We start from the raw sequence: 15101 nt of genomic DNA, 5'->3' as shown, positions 1-15101 counted from the left end.
CTTACCAAGAGATGGAGGAATGGAAATCCCTCAGTGTGGGACTCCCTCCACCAATTGGACACCATGGGGTGGAGCAGGAAGTAGGCGTAGGTGTGCAAATAAAATAGAACAATAGGAAAAAGGACCTAAATTCAGTGTAGAGCTATAGGCAGGCCTCAATGTAAGACACTTCCTGAGAACTAGAAGGACATTAAGTGGGAGGATGCTTAGTGCTTCAATGAACAGCTCCTTCCCCAGGGATGCTGAGAAGCTCTTGGAAAAGGGTGAAGCAGGGAATAACCCCCTTATAGACAGGCCCTGTGGGTTCCATAGTTTTACTGGATGGTTTATTCCTAGTCCAGGAGTAAGTGAATCAGAAAAGGCAATTGTCAGTATAGCAGCTACACTAGAGAATATCAAGAACTCAGCAATGGATGCTATACTTGGATTGCAGACAGAGGTGTCCTCTCTTAGTCAAGTAGTATTGCAGAATGGAATGGCTCTTGATCTCCTGACAGCCCAAGAAGGAGGGGTGTGGGCTAGAATTAATGAAAGCTGACAAAACTCAATAAAAGACACAGATGTGCACACTAAACTGTGGGAACAAATTCAGGTGATCCACCAATTTACTTTGGATCATACCTCATTTACAGAACTGTGGAGCAGTTTAACCAGTTGGCTACGATCTCATGGCGATCACGGAGACGTGGTGGGACAGCTCGCATGACTGGAATGTTGTCATGGAGGGCTATGTGCTTTTTCAGAAAGATCGGCCAGCGAGGCGGGGTGGTGGAGTTGCTCTTTATGTAAGAGAGCAGCTTGAATGTATTGAACTCCACCTGGGGGAGAGTGGTGTAGCAGTGGAGAGCTTGTGGATAAGAATCAAGGGGCGGGATGGTATGGCTGACACCGCTGTGGGTGTGTGCTACAGGCCCCCTGATTAGGAGGAGGAGGTTGATGAGGCCTTCCACAAACAGTTGGAATCAGCATCACGATCCCAGGCGCTGGTGCTTATGGGGGACTTCAATTATCCAGATATTTGCTGGAAAAGCAATGTGGCCAGGCATGCGCGGTCCAGAAGAGTGAGGAAGAAATCGGGAAAGGGTGGCAGGAGACCTGTGTGGATGAGCAAGGAGCTCGTGCACAAACTCAAAGGAAAGAAGAAGGCCCATGAAATGTGGAAAAAGGGTCTGACTACTTGGGAAGAATACAGGAATGTTGTCAGGGTCTGCAGGGATGCGACAAGGAAGGCTAAAGCCCGCCTGGAATTAAATCTGGCAAAGGGGATAAAGGATAATAAAAAAGGTTTTTTCAAGTACATTAACAGTAAAAGGAAGACTAGGGAGAATGTGGCTCCCCTGCTAAGTGACGGGGGTGTTCTGGTAACGGGGGATGCTGAGAAGGCGGAGATACTGAATGCCTTCTTTGTTTCTGTTTTCAGTGAAAAAGGTCCCCCTCGGGAATCCAAGACCCTGGTCGTTAGTGAGAGGATCTGGGGAATGGAAGACCTCCCTTCTGTCAGGGAAGAGGTGGTCCGGGAGCGCCTAGGCAACACCAGTGTTCACAAATCCATGGGACCCGATGGGATTCATCCACGGGTGCTGAGGGAGCTGGCAGAGGTGATTGCTGAACTGCTTTCTGTCATCTTTCAGAAGTCTTGGAGGACGGGGGAGGTGCCTGAAGACTGGAAGATAGCCAACGTCACCCCGGTCTTCAAAAAAAGGCAAGAAGGAAGACCCAGGCAATTATAGGCCAGTCAGCCTCATCTCTGTCCCTGGAAAGGTGATGGAACAGCTGGTGCTGGATGTCATCTCCAGACAACTGGAAGAAAAGGAGGTTATCAGGAGTAGTCAGCACGGGTTCACAAGGGGGAGGTCGTGCTTGACCAACCTGGTAGCCTTCTATGATGTTGTCTCTGGCTGGGTGGATGGGGGGAGAGCAGTGGATGTAGTCTACCTTGATTTCGGCAAGGCATTTGATACTGTCCCCCACGACATCCTTATAACAAAGCTGAGGAAGTGTGGGATAGATGAGTAGACAGTGAAGTGGGTTGAGAACTGGCTGACTGGCAGAGCGCAGAGGGTTGCTGTTGGCGGTGCAGAGTCCGGTTGGAGGCCTGTAACTAGCGGTGTTCCTCAGGGGTCTGTGCTGGGTTCGGTCTTGTTCAACATCTTCATCAATGACCTTGATGAGGGGATAGTGGCCACCCTCAGCAAGTTTGCTGTTGATACGAGGTTGGGAGGATTGGCTGACAGCCTGAAGGCTGTGCTGCCATTCAGCGAGACCTGGATAGGCTGGAGAGCTGGGCAAAAAAAAACTGGATGAGGTTTAACAGAAGCAAGTGGAGAGTCTTGCACCTGGGGAGGAATAATTGCATGCACCAGTACAGGTTGGGGGATGACCTGCTGGAGGGGAGCTCTGCAGAGAGGGACCTGGGTGTCCTGGTGGATGACAGGTTGGCCATGAGCCAGCAGTATGCCCTTGTGGCCAAAAAGGCCAATGGCTTACTGGGGTGCATTAAAAAGAGCGTGGCCAGCAGGTCGAGGGAGGTGATCCTCCCCCTCTACTCTGCCCTGGTGAGGCCTCATCTGGAGTACTGCGTCCAGTTCTGGGCTCCCCAGTACAGAAAAGACAGGGATCTCTTGGAAAGAGTCCAGCGGAGGGCCACGAAGATGGTGAAGGGCCTGGAGCATCTCTCCTATGAGGAAAGGCTGAGTGAACTGGGTCTGTTCAGCCTTGAGAAAAGAAGACTGAGAGGGGACCTGATCCAGGTCTATAAATATCTAAGGTGTGGGGGGCAGAATGGTGAGGCCAGACTCTTTTCAGTGGTGAGTGGAGACAGGACAAGGGGAAACGGCCGGAAACTGCAGCATAGGAAGTTCCGCACAAATGTGCACAAGAACTTCTTTACAGTGAAGGTGACGGAGCACTGGAACAGGCTGCCCAGGGAGGTGGTGGAGTCTCCTTCTCTGGAGATGTTCAAGACCTGCCTGGATGCCGACCTGTGCGACCTGGTTTAGGGAACCTGCTTTGGCAGGGGGGTTGGACTCGATGATCTCTGGAGGTCCCTTCCAACCCCTACAATTCTGTAATTCTGTGATTCTGTGAACATGAAAGCCATTTGTCTATCTGTGAATACAACCATCCTAGAAGTTCATATCAAGCCAGGAAAAGATCTTATAGAATTTTGCAACAACCTGTACTGCTGAAAATGCCTCAGATTGGAGCAATATGAATGGTACTACCAATACCCCAAATCCCTAAGTATGAGAAGCAAGAAATCATTTGGTAAAGTTACACTGGATAAGCACCTGATAGATGTCATGTTTTTAATGCTTGCAATCAAATGTGACTGAGTGTACTTTCTTTCATTTTGTGTCATACGTGAGTCTTGAATGACCCACATGTGGACAGATGGACCTTGATTCCAGGATGACCCAGCAGGTTGAATGATGATATTGATAATCATAATAATGATAATGTGTTTTACCATGGTGCAAGTACAATCCCCTTTCATTTGTGTCCATAAGGGCCCAAAATGGCCACGGGCCTGTGAGGGGCAGATTGTGTTTTTGCAATGGAAGTTTTCAGTATTTTCCGTGAATAGCATAGGGTAAGAAACCTTTTACAAAGAAAACTCCTGAACATAGTCGAGACTGGGGCAGTTTGACCTAGAACTGGCACAGGCACTAGGGTAAAGGAGAGACAGAACAAGTGAAAATATTGTCTTCCTATCACTATAAAAAGTCCGGAACATACACTATAAAAAGTTTAGAACATATCCAAAGACAATGGGGTGGTAACAGACATTGTATGCAAGTGTAAATGTAGCTATGGAAGTGTAACCATAGCTATGGAAGTGTAACCATAGCTATGGATGTGTAACCATAGCTATAGAAGTGTAATTTAGTTATGGAAGTATAACATAGCTCTAGCATCAGAAGATTGTGAGCCTGAGATGCTCAACCATTGAGTGTCAGGAGAGGCTTTACCTGCGTTGGACTCAGGGTATATAACAGAATGGATTTCACTAATTGGTTCTGCAATTTCTACCTTGCCAACAGGGGGTGTGCGCCCAGTATTGCAATAATGAATAAAAGGCCCATCACAGGGATCTTTGCCTAGAAATTGTTGATCTTGAGCATGTTTCTCACAGCATAAGATAAGCTCGCTGCTGTTATGAAGATTTGTGTTGAAACTGTTTTTTGAGCCAATGGACTGTTAGTGGAAATGCCCTGAATAAATGTGTTAGGCAATAAAAACCTTGCATGAGAAAATAAAGGAGAATTTATGCACAAGAACCCTGTGTCGTGTTGCTAACCTGCAACAAGCAGCCCCTTGTCTTGTGATGGGAACAGTGAGACAAACTCTGACACAATGGTGCATATTGCCTATTCCTGCCTGCTACCTCACTGCCACTGGATGCCACTGTAGAGACAACAGGACTGCTGTCAATTCATCTGAGACCCGAGGGCTACCAGGACTGTAGAGGGACAATAGGAAAGCATGGAAATGGAAAGAGAGCAGCAATCAAAAAATCACATCTTGCCCTTGCCCATTGTCATGGCCCCAGGAAAGCAGCAGCCCTGACTTGAAGGCAGTGAGGAGAAGAATTACAGAGTCACAGAATCACAGAATCACAGAATGGCAAGGGTTGGAAGGGACCTCAAGGATCATGAATCTCCAACCTCCCTGCCACATGTAGGGCCACCAACCTCCCAATCTGATACTAGACCAGGCTGCCCAGGGCCCCATCCAATCTGGCCTTGAACACCTCCAGGGATGGAGCATCCACAACCTCTCTGGGCAGCCTGTTATAGCTCTGTTACACCACTCTCATAATAAAGAACTTCAGGTGCAGAAGCCCACTGAGTAGTGAGGGGCAGCTGCCAAGGAAATTTGGGCTGCTGCTCAACTTGGTAGATGGGCTCTTGGCCCCTGAATCCCTCCTGCATAAGGGGGTTTCTCCTCCAGCTCCAGAGGAGAAGGGAAGAAAAGTGAGCTGAGAGAAATGATTTTCTGCTGTCATCTTCATTGTGTTCATGCATATGGGAAGACGAGTTCTGTAGGCACATGAGATGACTGGGTCAAAATACATAATTCACTATAATAACATATTTAGAATAACTATATTTAAAAGAAAATGCAAGTTTTAGGATGCAATAAACACAACATTTAACAAAATGTTGTCCTAATATAGCCGGATTTCCCAAAGTTTCCTCAGGGCATCCCTGAGCTCCTGGTTCCTCACACCATAGATGAGAGGATTCACTGTGGGAAGTACCACGGAGTACAGAACTGGCACCACCAGGTCCAGGGATGGGGAAGGAATGTGGCTTCAGAGAGGCAAACAGGAGAGTGCTGACAAACAGACAGACATGTGAGGGAGGCACGTGGAAAAGGCTTTGTGCTGTCCCTGCTCAGAGGGCACCCTCAGCACGGCACTGAAGATCTGCATGTAGGACAGCACAATGAATACAAAACAACCAAAGATTAAACAAACACTAGATTAAACAAAGACTAAAATAAACAATACCAGCTTCCCTGAGGTAGTCTGATTCTGGGCAGGAGAGCTTGAGGATCTGGGAGATTTCACAGGAGAGCTGGTCCACAGTTCACAGGTCACAGTGAGAAGAAAAATCTCTGCAGAATGAAAGCATAATAAAAAAAAGACCTGTGCAGTGCATTCTGCATAGGAAATGGCCCTGGTGTCCCAGAGGACATTGGCCATGGCTTTGGGGACAGTGGTGGAGATGCAGCCGAGGTCGAGGAGGGCGAGGTTGAGGAGGAAGAAGTACATGGGGGTGTGCAGGCGGTGGTCGCAGGCTACGGCTGTGCTGATGAGGCCGTTGCCCAGGAGGGCATCCAGGCAGATGCCCAGCAAGAGCCAGAAGTGCAGGAACTGCAGCTGCCGCGTGTCTGCCAACACCAGGAGGAGGAACAGAGGTGCACAGAGGAGATTTTAGAAAAGATTTCAGAGGAGTCAATCCTGCTCTAAGCCTCTGGAGACATGGAAGTTTCCATCAGTACCTCTTAGATTTGAAGTGGGAAGTTTTCTGCACTTGGATCCCTGCTTTAAATTATTCAGATTCTGTCCAGTGGCTCTTTGGGAATATTACCATTTTATCACAATGAGACATGAAATTGACACAATGTCCATCATTGTGGGTAAGGAAAGATGGCATTCATCTCATCCTACTTTTCTATTCTTCAGAGATGGGTCCATAGTAAAAGAATCACTGAACTCATGCTCCCACGCTCAGCAAGGGAGAAAGAGATGCTCATGAGATCAGCACTGAACCAAACTTCAACACATTTTGTCATTTTGGTAGGGGAGAGCCTGACTTCAAATCAATTTGCAGAATGCTCTTTCTTCCAATCCTGTATGAGTAATAGGATGAAAAAGCTTTGCTGTATGCAGTCTCCCACTGATTAAAATAATCTTTACATCTTGCTTTCTATAAGATGAGAGAAAAAAAAGTTTCTATGAATTGGATTTAGATTTTCCCTTAAAGTTTGTGACTAAAAAATCTCCAGGTTTACTTTCCTGGCATAAGGACAGGTCAGCGCTCAGAGGTAAAGCCTTCTCACTGTCACTTAGAGAAGAGTCAAGCTGATCTGTCCATCGGGCTTGTTCCTACCTGCCCCATGCTGCCCCTTGCTCAGCTGGTGGATGGCTGCACCCACAGGTTGCTCCAGAGAAGAACCCAGGCTGTGCAGAGGGCCACTGTCCAACTGCTCTCTCTCAACCCAGCTCTGGGAGGAAGGAGGAAAGGGACATGGTGAGGCTTCTGATTCACATGACACTGAAAGGCTGCAATGAGGTCACCCCGCAGCCTTCTTTTCTCCAGGCTGAACAAGCCCAGCTCCCTCAGCCAGTCTTCATAGGAGAGGTGCTCCAGTCCCCTGATCAACTCTGTAGCTCCTCTGGACCCTCTCCAACAGCTCTCTGTCTTTCTTGTATTGGGGGCTCCAGACCTGGGCACAGTTCTGCAGATGGGGCCTCACAGAAGCTAGAGAGGGACAATCATCTCCCTGTCCCCTGCTGGCCACCCCTCTTCTCATGTAGCCCAGGATCCTATTTGCTTTCAGAGCTGTAAGAGCACACTGCTGGCTCATGTTAAGCTTCTCATCCATCAGGGCCCCCAGGTCCTTCTCTGCAGGGCTGCTCTCAAGCACCGCTCCTTCCAGTACTTACCCAGCATTCATCTTTTCTTTCTGCAAAACAGAAGCAAAGGAAACGCACGGTCAGAGGGAACATCTTCTCTTTCCATGGGTGCTCCCATTCCTACACCCCAAATCTTTTTGTTCAGGGAAATGGCCGATGACCACTTCGGTCCTAAAAATTTTATTTAACAAGCAATATTGGAATCTCAGGAAAAATCTCCCTTCCTCCTCCTGTGTACCTCCATGGACCAGAACTCAGCACCACCTCGACCATCCCTGTTGCTGCACAACACCTCCCTGCACTTCATCCCCTCCACTCTCAGCTCTCTTCGCTTTCTATAGAGAAAAACAATGACAACAGATGACACAACCAGAAGTGTGATGATCACAGCCAGAGCCACCTTCCAGGGATGCACAATTTGGGAAAAGAGATCTGGAAAAAAAATCAGGGAAAGTTGTTACTTTTCCATTCTCCTATGTGGAAAAGCAAGACATAGACTTGGGAGACAACAGAACCCAATGAAGCAGCAACCAGGGAGCAGTGCCATACAATGGCAGCATCCCCAACTTGGCACAGGTGGAGGAGCTGCTCAGCATCTTGTGGTGAGACATGGAGAAACCCATCGCAGAAACCCAACCCAACCACCTCATCCATGCAGATCCATCCCCAAATCAAACCATGTGCCCGCTCCAACTCCAGCATCTCATGGAGCAGTTCAGCCCCATCCTCTTTCAAAGGTTGCTGTCCTTCAGCTCTCCATCCATGGATACCCCAGCCATTGACCTGACACCTCCAGGTTCACCACAGCGTCCGCATAACCATCACCATCTTGCGCAGCGCAGATATATGAGCTGCTATCAGAGGAGCTCACTGCAGTGATGCGCAAATCCAGGTTTCCATCAGAGAGACAATTCCTGAGCGGTTCTGTCCTCCCTTTACATTCCACCATCTGTTGCAGGCACACTCCATTTTGGTAGGATGACAAGCCCAGAGGACCGGTGCTGGATCCATCTGATGTCTGATCTCTGAGCATCCTTGCAAGAGAACAACTGGTAGCGCAGCACAACATCCTGTCCTTCGTTGGCAGTGGCACGGAGGCTCGGTGCCACCACCCTGAGCTGGGCTGAGCAATGAGATGGTGAGATGGTGGCTGTGTTAATGTGGGGACCTGGAACGGCACAGGGTGAGTTGGTGTACGCCCCATCTCATCTAAAACCACTGGAGAAGGAGCAAGAGAGAGTGGGGAAGGATTCCTGGGGGTGGGAGCCCATTCACAACATGTGGAGGAGGTGAAGGGACAGAAATTCTACCCAAAATCACACATTTCATGAAAGAACTGAAGAGAAACTCAAGTGGGGCTGGGTGCTGGTCTTGGGTTCTCCCTGTCCCACGGCTGCTCCCCTGCCCCACAGAAACACCTCTGCCAGGCACAGCAGCCACACAGGACCCCTACCTGATTCCAGATGGAGGAGTTGCAGAGCCACAAGATAAACAAGGAGGCTCCTCCAGGGGAGGGTGAAACTGGGGTGGTTGCAGCCCAATAGGAAGAGCGTCTGTGGGAGAAGGGGAGGGGAGAAGGAGTTGGGGAAAGGTGAGAGAGGAAGGAGATGGAGATGGAGAAGATGGGGAAGAGGATTTGGAAAGAATATGTGGAAAAAGCTCGTGGTGAATATGAGGGCAGAAGCTGTAAGAGAAGAGAGCTCGAGCCGATCAGCTTTGCAGTGGAGTCTCACAATGAGGGATTGTTCTTAGAGGGTCCAATTCGCAGCCAAAACCTGCAGCAAAGCAACTCTATGAAGCTGAGGGGGAGCGATGCAGCCATCCCATCTGCCTCCCCCAGCAGCACAGTGGCTCTGATGAGGGTGGGTGGAAGGAGGAGAGCTGATATCCTCCATGCCTGCAAAGTGGGGCCCACAGAGCACAAATGTTGCGCTGTGCATCTTAAGGTCTCAGTGCTGCAGATAGTGCAGGGAGGGGTGCAGACAGGGGGTGAACATCTGCCCCTCAGTTGGACAAGCGAAGGCTGGGAAGTCTGACCCAGTAACGTGGGATGGCAGTGGGTTATGTCAAGCAGGAATTGCTTTATCACTGGGAGCATTGGGAGCTCAGGGAATCTCTGCATCCAAAGAGCAGCACGAGGGGAGCGATGGCTACAGGACTGTAGGCACAGTGTGTACATAGTGCATTTCTGAGACACTGGTTGCATGTTATCTGTATTAAAACGTGGGAGGGTCTCTGTGCCCCATCTGGTGGCTGTTGGATGAAGGCCGGCAGTCATCCTCACAAAGGCTCGGTGTGTTCCCCGCTGTGCACTTCTAACCTTTAAGGGGAGGTACCCAAATGGGCCTCTGCTGGTGTTGTGTGCAACCAAAGCGTCTGCTTTGCATCTTTACCCACATCCGTCCCACTTTCTTACTGTGACATGACAATGAGTTCTTGTGGCCTCACTCCGAGGGTGGTGACCTCTCTAGTTGCCCAGGGAGACTGTGGATACCCCATCCTTGGAGGTGTTTCAGGCCATAGGATGTGGCTCTGGGAAGCCTGGACTGGTGGTTGTGACCCTGCACATAGCAGGGGATTGGAACGATGTCATCTTTGAGGTGCTTTTCAACCCAGGCCCCACAGTGATTCTGTGATTCAATGGGAGGGGCCCAGAGGGTTACAGCCACCAGGGGAGGAGGTAATGGGGTCACTCCAACGTGGGGCAGTTGGCAATGGGGCAAACGGTTGTGGAATCCATAGCTGACTTTCCACTGGGGCTTGATGGGGCTCTGCATCTACCAGGAACGTGGACCCATAGGACATGAGAAAGCCATGAGCTGCACTGCATGAACACTTCTCCCAGTTTCTTCAACTTCCCATAGGTTACGGGGACCAGTAAAGCTGCCAGAGCATTTTCTGAGCGTGCAGGATTATGGCTTGGAGCAGCTGGCAGAGGTGAGTTTGTTCTGAGCTATGCCCAAAGTGTGATGGTTTCTTTGTTCAGTAGGGATTTTTTTAAGTAACTGACCATTAATGCAGAAATTAATGTTTGCCCTGTGACACCCCCACATCCCCTCTTCCCATGGTGGAGGGCTCTGGGAACCAGGAAGTGTTTTTGTGGAAGGTGGGCAATCACTCGGTGCACTCAGTGCATGGAAAATGGAATTATTCCTCTGATTAAGGAGAGCTGTAATAGGGGGGACTGAAATGGGGAGGTCTGTCCCCTGGGATGGAGGCACCCCAGATGCAGAAGTTCCCCTCTTCCAGCTGTGCTCCCACCGGCGACCCCCCAAAAGATACTTTGTGGAATTCAAACCCATGCCCGTGCTGGGACTGGAGCCTTAATCCAGTGCCTTAGACCGCTCAGCCACGCCACCTCACTTCTCCCTCTCTTTCCCACTGTGCTCAGACCCCATCAACCTCAAAGCCCACCAAACTCCACTGTCCCCCCCCAAAGGAATTCCACCATCCCAATCCCCATCATCCTCCATCCCAATGGAATTACACCATCACAAACCCCATTGCCCTCGACCCAATGGGGTCCCACCACCCCAAACACAATCATCCTCCACCACAGTGGGGTCCTATCATCCCAAACCCCATTGACATCCATTCCAGTTGAATACCACCACCCTAAATGTTGGTGGTAACCCATCATCCTGCACCACAACAGGGTCTCACCACCCCAAACCCCATCATACCCCACCCAATGGGGTCCCACCATCCCAAATCTCATCAATCCCCACCCACTAGAACCCCACCATCCCAACAGAGTCCCACAATCCCAATCTCCATCATCTTCCATCCCACAGAACCCCACCATCCCAATGGTGTCCCATCACCCCAATCCCCATCGCCCTCCAGCCAATGGAGTTGAACCCCCTAAGAAAAGACCAATCCTCATTGGATTTTGTTGGGAAAGCCATAAAACTGTGGGCCAGCAATGAGGACACAGCAGAGCTCTGTGGGGAGAGGGCTGTGAGCTCATCAGGGCTCCTGGTGTTGGTGCACGCGGGGGTGCTTCATGAGCATCATCCTAAACCCAATCAACCTCCATTGCAGTGGATCCCACTGACCCAAATCCCATCATAGTCCACTTAGTGGACTCAGTGGGCTCAGTGGAATTCTGCCATCCCAAATTTCATCATCCTCCATCCCAATGGAATCCCACCACCCCAAACACCATCATCCCCCAACCCAATGGGGTCCCACCACCCTAGACTCCATCATCCCCTACCCAGTGCAATCCCTCCATCCCAATGGAGTCCCATCACCCCAATCCCCATCGCCCTCCACCCAGTGGAGTCCAACCCCCCATGAAAAGACAAATCCTCATTGGGCTTGGTTGGGAAAGCCATAAAATTGTGGGCCAGCAACAGGACATGGCAGAGCTCTGTGGGAGGGGGCTGTGAGCCCCTCAGAGCCCCGTGGTGAGGGGGAACCAACCAACCCCATCATGGTGCTTGGCGCTGGTGCGTGCGGCGGTGCTTCATGAGTGACGAACTGGAGACAAAACGCTTGGTGCAGCTGCCACACGGGTACGGCTTCTCGCCGGTGTGGATGCGCTGGTGGATGATGAGCGTGGAGCTGGCGCGGAAGCTCTTCCCGCAGTATTGGCAGCTGTACGGCTTCTCCCCAGTGTGGATGCGGCGGTGCCGGCGCAGCGTGGCGGCTTCACGGAATGCCTTCCCACAGTCGCTGCAGGTGTGCGGCCGCGGCACCGTGTGGCTTTTCTGGTGAAGCAGCAGTGCGGAATGCAGCCGGAATGCAGCTCCGCACTGCAGGCAGTGATGGGGCATCACATCCTTGTGCTGCCGGTGCTGCTGTGCAGGTGTTGCACTGAGGGCTGAGCTCTGCCTGTATTTAGCATTTAGTTCTGGTGCATGATTGTGGTGCATGTGGAGCTGTGCCACGTAGGCTGTGTTTGCAGCACTGCTGGCATTGCTGCCTGGCAGCATGTGGCTCTTGCGGTGCTTGCTGAGCGATTTGTTGGCCATGAAGCGCTTCCCGCAGTCGGGGCAGCCATAGGGCCGCTCCCCGCTGTGGATGCGGCGGTGGGTGAGCAGCGTGGCTTTGGACGTCAGCTTCTTGCCACAGTCAGGGCAGGTAAAGAAGCCGTCCTCTGAGTGGCTCTTGCGGTGCTTGCCTAGTGACTTACTGGCCATGAAGCGCTTCCCGCAGTCGGGGCAGCCATAGGGCCGCTCCCCGGTGTGGATGCGGCGGTGGGTGATGAGCGCGGCATTGGAGGAGAGCTGCTTGCCGCAGTCAGCGCAGGGAAAGTAGCGGTGCCGGGCCTGGGGTCGGCAGTGCTTCTTCTGGTGGTCCTCCAGGGCGGAGCTGCACATCAGCACGCGGCCACAGCGGGTGCATGGGGACGGCTGCATGCGGCGGTGCAGGCGGCGGTGCCGTCGGAGCGATGCAGCATGGTGGAAGCTTTTCCCACACTGGGTGCAGGAGGTGCCAGTTCTTCTCCGTCCTGATGCAATGCTGCGGGGCTTGATTTTGGTCCCATCTTCGTCCTCATCTTCCTCGTCACCATCATCACCATCATCCTCCATGGATGCACCCTCTGTTGTTGTGGTTGTCCATCCATCATCAGCGTCTGTTGGGAATTGGGGAAGAAATGGGGAGCAGGGTGGGAATGGGGGGTGGGGATGGGGGGCGGAGGGGTGGGAACTGCAGGAAGGGGGTGAGAAGGATGGAAAGGGGATGGGAACTGCAGATATGGGATGGGGACCATGGGAAATGGATGGAGAGGATGGAAAGGGGGGTGGAAATAAGGAGTAAAGGGATGGAAACCATGGAAAGGAGATAGGAACCACAGATACAGGATGGGAAGGAGGGATGAAGGGATGGGAAGTACAGGGATGGGATGGGAACGATGGGAGCAGAATGGGAATTTTGGGGGAGTGGATGGGAATGAAGGACAAAGGGATGGAAACTGTGGAGAAGGGATGAGAAGGATGAAAAGAGGATGGGAACCATAGAAAGGGGATGGGAGCCACGGATTGGGGAAGAGAAGGAGAGGTGAAGGGATGGGAACTATGGGAAGGGGAAAGGAATCATGGAAAAGGGATGGGGTTCTGGTGGGACGTGGACACATCCCCATATGGGTTCTCATCGGTTCCCACACCCACTTTCCCCCATTACACCCATCCCCCATTTCAGTGCCCCCATACCTGAGCAGGAGGACCCAGAGGACATCTCCGTGTTGGGAAAGCTCCTCCACCTCCTCCTCCTCCGGACCCAAACCCACAGCAGCGGCCGCGTGGGCTCCTCATCCTCCGAGCTGAGCATGTCGGGCACCCACGGCTCCCCACTGCGCTCCTGTGGCCCTAAATGGGTGGGGGGCGATGGGTCAGGGCTGCTCTGAACCCACATCCCATCCCAGTGCTGCCAATGGAACCCATCAGTTTTGTCTCAGTCCCCCATATGGGGTTTGGGGTGATGGGATTCCATTGGGGTGGTGGGTTTGGGGTGGTGGGATTTCACTGAGTGGGGATAATGGGGCTTGGAGAAGTGGAGCTCTATTGGCTGGTGGGTTGGGTGGTGGGATCCCATTGGGTGATGGGTTTGGGTTGTAGGATCCCATTGGTTTTGGATCCCACTGGGTTGAGGATTCCTCATTGTTTCCCATTGGGATTTGGGGGTGTCCCATGGGGTAGTGTGGCCGAGCGGTCTAAGGCGCTGGATTAAGGCTCCAGTCCCTGCGGGGGCGTGGGTTCGAATCCCACCACTGCCAGAAAGCATCTTTTGGGGGTCCACGCCCCAGTGCCCCCCTCGCATTTGCTCCCATCTTTTTGCACCCCAAGACATGAGGGGATCCCTATGGGGAAATGGGGGCCCCAAATGGGACTGTGGGTTTGGAGAGGGGGGGGGAGGGTCAGTGGCCCCACCTGTGGGGGGAAGCTGTGGGTGGCTGCGGTGCCCCGGGAGAGGGTGGAGAGCAGTGGGGGTGGAAATGACAGTCACTTCCTGCAGTGCATCTGGGACCTGTGGGAAATGCAGGGTGGTGAAGGGGGGTGGAGGGAGATTGGAGGGAAATTGAGGAAATTTGGGGAAAACGGGAGCAAAATAGGGGGAAAATTGGGGTGAAATTGGGGACAATTTGAGGGAAATTGGGGAAATCAGAGGAAAAATGGGTGAAAACTGGGGCAAATGGGGAAATTTCAGGGAAATGTAGGAGAAAATTTGGGGGGAATGGGGAAATTGGGACAACATGGTGGGATGGGGAAAATCTGGGGGAAATGGGGGGAAATTGCAGAGTATTGGAAAAACTGGGGAAAAATGAGGGCAGATGGGGGAAATTTGGGAAAGATTGGGGGGCAATGGAGGAAAATGGAAAAATCAGAAATTAAAAAACATGGAATATGGAATCAAAATAAGCACAATTAAAATTAATTTGAAATCAAAATTAAGGGGAAATTAAAGAAAATAAATAATTAAAGATGAAACAAATTAAAAAATAAAGTCAGAATTTAAAAAATAAGAATTAATTAAAGGAATAAAACTGATATTTAAAAAAGAAAACCAACATTGAAAAAAATATGGAAATGAATTTTTTTAAAAATCAGTAACTAGAGAAAAAATCAAAAACTTGAAAAAAACGAAAATTTCAAAAAAACGAAGAAAATTGAAATTGAAAATAAAAAATATTGAAATAAAAAATGAAATCAAAATCTTAAAAAACTGAAATTAGGGGCAATCTAAACTGGGAAAAAATCGAAATTTTGAAAGAAAATAGAAATTTCCAAAAGTAATAGATTTTTTTTTGGAAAAAAATCAAAATTTTCAGAAACCGAAGTTTTCAAAAACAGAAGTTTTTATAAAAAATCAAATTTTGAAAATGAGTCAAAATTTGAAGAAATGGACTCAAAATTGAGGCAAAAATGTCAAATGGGGACGAAATGAAACGAAGAGAACAAAATGGAACTTCGGGAAGAACGAATGAAAATTTCGATCAAATGAAACA

General features: G+C 50.5%; 2 protein-coding genes, 1 non-coding gene and 1 pseudogene across 3 annotated transcripts; 1 reads left to right on the top strand and 3 right to left on the bottom strand.

Annotated features, from left to right (window-relative positions):
* Window positions 1-5170: 5170 nt before the first annotated feature.
* LOC122191810 lies at window positions 5171-5914 on the bottom strand (annotated as a pseudogene).
* Window positions 5915-7352: 1438 nt separating this feature from the next.
* On the bottom strand, window positions 7353-11415 carry LOC122191809 (butyrophilin-like protein 2). The gene is given in 5 exon segments (XM_042892208.1): window positions 7353-7579; window positions 7931-8127; window positions 8129-8270; window positions 8601-8700; window positions 11404-11415. Coding segments are annotated over 5 exon segments (678 nt in total).
* A 168-nt stretch (window positions 11416-11583) lies between these two features.
* On the bottom strand, window positions 11584-13426 carry LOC122191811 (zinc finger protein 135-like). The gene is made up of 2 exons (XM_042892209.1): window positions 13309-13426; window positions 11584-12731 (listed from the first exon to the last, which is right to left on the bottom strand). The coding sequence occupies exons 1-2, from the start codon at window positions 13424-13426 to the stop codon at window positions 11584-11586; spliced, it is 1266 nt and encodes a 421-aa protein (XP_042748143.1).
* A 363-nt stretch (window positions 13427-13789) lies between these two features.
* On the top strand, window positions 13790-13871 carry TRNAL-AAG. Its single transcript has one exon. It is a non-coding gene; the product is annotated as a tRNA-Leu (tRNA).
* The last annotated feature ends 1230 nt before the right edge of the window (window positions 13872-15101 follow it).

The sequence above is a fragment of the Lagopus leucura genome, unplaced genomic scaffold, assembly GCF_019238085.1.
Source record: "Lagopus leucura isolate 7727_CA_CO unplaced genomic scaffold, USGS_WTPT01 34800-0_obj-0_obj, whole genome shotgun sequence".
Lineage (NCBI taxonomy): Eukaryota > Metazoa > Chordata > Aves > Galliformes > Phasianidae > Lagopus > Lagopus leucura.
The sequence above is the reverse complement of the archived record's forward strand: the minus strand, read 5'-3'. Positions and strand labels throughout refer to the sequence as shown.

Excerpts from the sequence above, each read along its gene's own strand:
- LOC122191811 (XM_042892209.1), bottom strand. The coding sequence starts at position 13,426 with ATGCTCAGCTCGGAGGATGAGGAGCCCACGCGGCCGCTGCTGTGGGTT. Across the intron at positions 12,732-13,308 it reads CTCTGGGTCCTCCTGCTCAG|ACGCTGATGATGGATGGACA; the intron begins GTATGGGGGCAC and ends AATTCCCAACAG.